The 4,778-nt window shown below is 47.9% G+C and overlaps 1 protein-coding gene across 1 annotated transcript; it reads right to left on the reverse strand.

Moving 5' to 3' along the window:
- Positions 1-2,388: 2,388 nt before the first annotated feature.
- On the reverse strand, positions 2,389-3,525 carry LOC308260085 (actin, cytoplasmic 2-like; the record flags this gene model as incomplete). Its single annotated transcript, XM_080691415.1, has 1 exon — positions 2,389-3,525. The coding sequence occupies exon 1, from the start codon at positions 3,484-3,486 to the stop codon at positions 2,389-2,391; it is 1,098 nt and encodes a 365-aa protein (XP_080547541.1). The 5' UTR covers positions 3,487-3,525.
- Positions 3,526-4,778: the final 1,253 nt, after the last annotated feature.

Raw genomic sequence — 4,778 nt, forward strand, 5'->3', positions numbered from 1 at the left:
CAGAATCCTACTCCTCCTCTGCAGACTTACTGATTGACTTCGCTCTCCATTAGCATTTCTACAACATGACCCTGTACCAAGCAAAGGGAGGTCCTTCGTTGAGGTCTCCCAGAAATGTCCTATTTAGGTACTTTCTGTTGTGTCTCCTCAAAACAATAGATGAGAAGGAGGCAAAAGCACTGCCACACAACCTGGGCCAGCCAGTGGTGGACTCCCAAGATGGTGTGTGACCAAAATGGCCTAGAAACAGGAACGGATGTGGAGGAAGGAGGGCGGCGCTATTCGCTCTGCAGAGCCAGTGGCCCCTCGTCATGGGGACTTTTGCCTGTGCTGTCCTTGGCGTTCATAGAGAAGAGCTTCTCACCTTCTGAAACCCTCCTCCTCATGCGTTCAGGTACAGAGAGGATTCCAGATTATACAGCCTTGATCAGGAAGTCCATGTGAGTGGGATTTTCTGAAAGACTTGGTTCTTAAAATTTAGAACTTCTGTGCTTTGAAGCTCGGAGCAGGTATGAAAGGAAAAGTTGAGAACCAAAGAAGAGACAAATATATTTTGGGTTTCAAGTGTAAGAATCTGACTTCAATGAGCAGAGCTAACTGGAGCTTTATTAGAACGATATGCTGAGCTTTCTAACAGAATCAAGGAGGTGGTCGGCCAGGCCTCAGAGTCAGGGCCTGCAGAGCCAGGGGCCCACCTTTCTCACCTTCTATTTTTGCTTCTTTCTTCATAACAGCCTTGATTTCTCTTATGATAGACCACCATTTTCACATGGGTTGGGTAGTCCATCACAGGTTTTTTTTTGTGTGTGGTATGGGGGTGGGAGGTGGAAACCAGGGGACCGTCTACCTCCAGGCTATACCCTAGCCCTATTTTTTTATTTGGATATAGGGTCTTGCTAAGTTATTTAGAGTTTTGCTAAGTTGCTGAGGCTGTGCTCGAACCTGCAACTCTCCTCTCTCAGCTTTTCAAGTACTGGGATTATAAGCACTTGCCAACACGCCCAGTCATCAGAGTTTTAGACAGCACCCCTTCGCATATTTTTCACTCATAAGGAAAGAGAATATCTCCAGGAGTTTTGTTTGTTTGTTTGGTTGGTTTTGTTTTTGTGGTACTGTAGATCCCTAGCAGAGCCATGACAGGCTTCATCCATACAGCAAGCACGCTAGGCCTAAGTTTCAGTTTCCCAGGAATACAATTAACAGTTAAGTGCCAGTTTTGGCACCTGGGTCAGGGTGAAAAACTCCCAACCAAACCCAGGTGGCACGAATCAATCAGGAGGGACCAAGCATCCTGTCTGTTGCTTGAGATAACAGCAGTAAAAATTCCTTTGGTTTAAAGATAACTCCTTTGTAAATCACAGCCCAAGTGACTGAAATGTTAATCACAGCCCGAGTGACTAAAATGTATAAAACCGCCTTGGAACAAAGACTCGGGGTCCTTGTCAAGACTCCACTGTGTTGGAGGGGACTTGGACACTAGCTTGAGCTAGTTTCTCAATAAACCCCTTTTTGTTGTTACATTATTGTGAGGTGGTGGTCTCTGTCACCCTGGGGTCCCCGACTTTGGTCATAACAGTACTGGGGATTGGGCTCAGGGGCATTCTAACTCCAAGCTACACCTCCAGCCTTTTTTATTTTTTATTTATTTATTTTGGTGGTACTGGGGTTCCTGGAAGCCCTCCTTCTAGCTCCAGGCTACACTCCCAGACACACACACATATATATATATATATATATATATATATATATATATATATATATATATATATATTTTTTTTTTTTTTTTTTTTTAATTTTTAAGGTGTGTGTGCACTTCATTGAACTGGTCTCAAGTCAGTGTAACAGGTAAGCCCTGGCTGCCTCCACATCTCAGCCCACTCCCAGGGAGACCAAAAGCCTTCATACATCTCAAGTTGGGGGACAAAAAGTTGGGGGGCCTTGATGGCTGACCATTCAAAATAAAACAAAATAAAAAAGTATTAAGGCGAAGATTTTTAAAAATTGCATTACATAATTTACACAAAAGCAATGCTGTCACCTCCCCTGTGTGGACTCAGGCGAGGACTGGGCCATCCTCCTTGAAGAGGAGTGGAGCGGCTTTTGGGAGGGCGAGGAACTTCCTGTAACAACGCATCTCACTATTATTTGGAATGACTATTAAAAAAAAAAGAACAATGTACAACCAAAGTCCTGGGCCACATTGTTGAACTTTGGGGATGCTCGCTCCAACCGACTGCTGTGACCTTCACCGTTCCAGTTTTTAAATCCTGAGTCAAAAGTGCCAAAACAAAAAACAAAAACAAAACAAAAAAGGAAACAAATAAAGCCATGCCAATCTGATCTCATTTTTCTGCGCATTAGGTTTTGTCAAGAAAGGGTGTGACGCAGCTAAGTAACAGTCCACCTAGAAGCATTGGCGTGCACGGTGGAGGGGCCGGATTCGTCGTACTCTTGCTTGCTGATCCACATCTGCTGGAAGGTGGACAGCGAGGCCAGGATGGAGCCGCCGATCCACATGGAGTACTTGTGCTCAGGGGGAGCGATGATCTTGATCTCCATCGTGCCAGGGGCCAGGGCTGTGATCTCCTTCTGCATCCGGTCCGCGATACCTGGGTACATGGTGGTACCACCAGACAGCACTGTGTTGGCATAGAGGTCCTTGCGGATGTCAACGTCACACTTCATGATGGAATTGAAGGTAGTCTCATGGATGCCACAGGATTCCATGCCCAGGAAAGAAGGCTGGAAGAGCACCTCGGGGCAGCGGAATCGCTCATTGTCAATGGTGATCACCTGGCCGTCAGGCAGCTCGTAGCTCTTCTCCAGGGAGGAGCTGGAGGCTGCAGTGGCCATCTCCTGTTCGAAGTCCAGGGCAACATAGCACAGCTTCTTCTGGATGTCACGTACAATTTCCCTCTCCGCTGTGGTGGTGAAGCTGTAGCCGCGCTCAGTCAGAATCTTCATGAGGTAGTCTGTCAGGTCCCGGCCAGCCAGGTCCAGACGCAGGATGGCATGGGGAAGGGCGTACCCCTCGTAGATGGGCACAGTGTGGGTGACCCCGTCACCGGAGTCCATCACAATGCCAGTGGTACGGCCAGAGGCATACAGGGACAGCACAGCCTGGATGGCCACATACATGGCTGGAGTGTTAAAGGTCTCGAACATGACCTGGGTCATCTTTTCACGGTTGGCCTTGGGGTTCAGTGGAGCCTCAGTCAGCAGCACCAGGTGCTCCTCAGGGGCCACACGCAGCTCGTTGTAGAAGGTGTGATGCCAGATCTTCTCCATGTCGTCCCAGTTGGTGACAATGCCGTGCTCGATGGGGTACTTGAGTGTCAGGATGCCTCTCTTGCTCTGGGCCTCGTCACCCACATAGGAGTCCTTCTGGCCCATGCCCACCATCATGTCCCGGTGCCATGGGCGCCCCACGATGGATGGGAGGACGGCCTGAGGGGCATCGTCACCAGCGAAGCCGGCCTTGCACATGCCGGAGCCTTTGTCAACGAGGAGCACAGCGATGTCATCATCCACGGGGAGCTGGGTGGCGGGTGTGGACCCACGGCGGCGGAGCAGCGAGGGGACTGTGCTCGCGGGGTGGATGCGATCTTGGCAGTCGACCTATTTTATATTTTTATTTGAAAACAGGGTCTCTTAAACCAGCGCAGCTGGCTTTGAACCTGCGTGATCCTCCTGTCTCCGCCTCCCAAACGCGGGGATTACAGCGTGCGCCACCATGCCCGGCTCTTTATTTTTTATTTTGAAATAGGCTCTCGCTAGGTTGCTGAGAGTCTTTTTGTGTTACAGAGGCTGTTCTCGAACCTGTGATCCTCTTGTCTCAGCCTCCCAAGTACTGAGATGACAAGAGTGCTTCACCATGCCCAGCTGCCAGGTTTTTAATAAAAATCTTAGGAAGAATTCTGATTGGTTCTACATGGATCCTCTACTAACAGTCTTCACTGGAATCACCTGGTTTGGGTGAGGGAAGAAGAGATTGCTATTTCCGGAAGAAATTATAGCTGATTATTTCTGGAAGTGATTTTTCAGAGGTCCTATCGAAAGTTAGGGGCAGATTCAGGGTGAGAAGCAAAATTAGTTTAAAAAGTGATATTATTAGTGAGCCAGGCATGGTGGCGCATGCTTGTAATCCCAGCATTTGGGAGGCTGAGACAGGAGGATCATGGTCTTAGATAGCCTCAGCTATTTAGTGAGGTCCTTGGCAACTCAGTGAGACCCTATTTCAAAGTAAGGAACAAAAAAATAGGGATGGAGGTTTTGCTCGGAGGTAGAATGCCCCTGGGTTCCATCCCCAGTACCAAAAAGAAAAAAAAAAAATTTAGTATTATTAGTAAAGAAAGCTAGGCGTGATGGCACATGCCTGTAATCCCAATACTTGAGAGTCTGTGGCAGGAGGATCAAGGTTGGAGCCAATCTCAGCAATTCAGCAAGACTCTCAGGGACTTAGTAAGACCCTGTTTCAAAACAGAAATACAAAAGAGCTGGGGGTGTATAAAGCTTGGAGGGAGAATGTCCCTGGGTTTAATCTCCAGTGCAACACACACACACACACACACACACACACACACACACTAAACAAACAAGTACTGAATGTCTCTGAATTATTTTCATGTGTATGGACGTAAACATTGTTGCAGGGGATAGGTGGGAGGGGGGAAGGTGTGTGGTGTGAAATAATCCCCCCCCCCCACCAGACACAGAGACAAACAGAAAAACCGTGGATTCTTGTCCTAAACTAAGAATAAGTATTCATCGCTTGGACA

Source organism: Muscardinus avellanarius, assembly GCF_963383645.1.
Source record: "Muscardinus avellanarius genome assembly, chromosome: 3".
Taxonomy (NCBI): Eukaryota; Metazoa; Chordata; class Mammalia; order Rodentia; family Gliridae; genus Muscardinus; species Muscardinus avellanarius.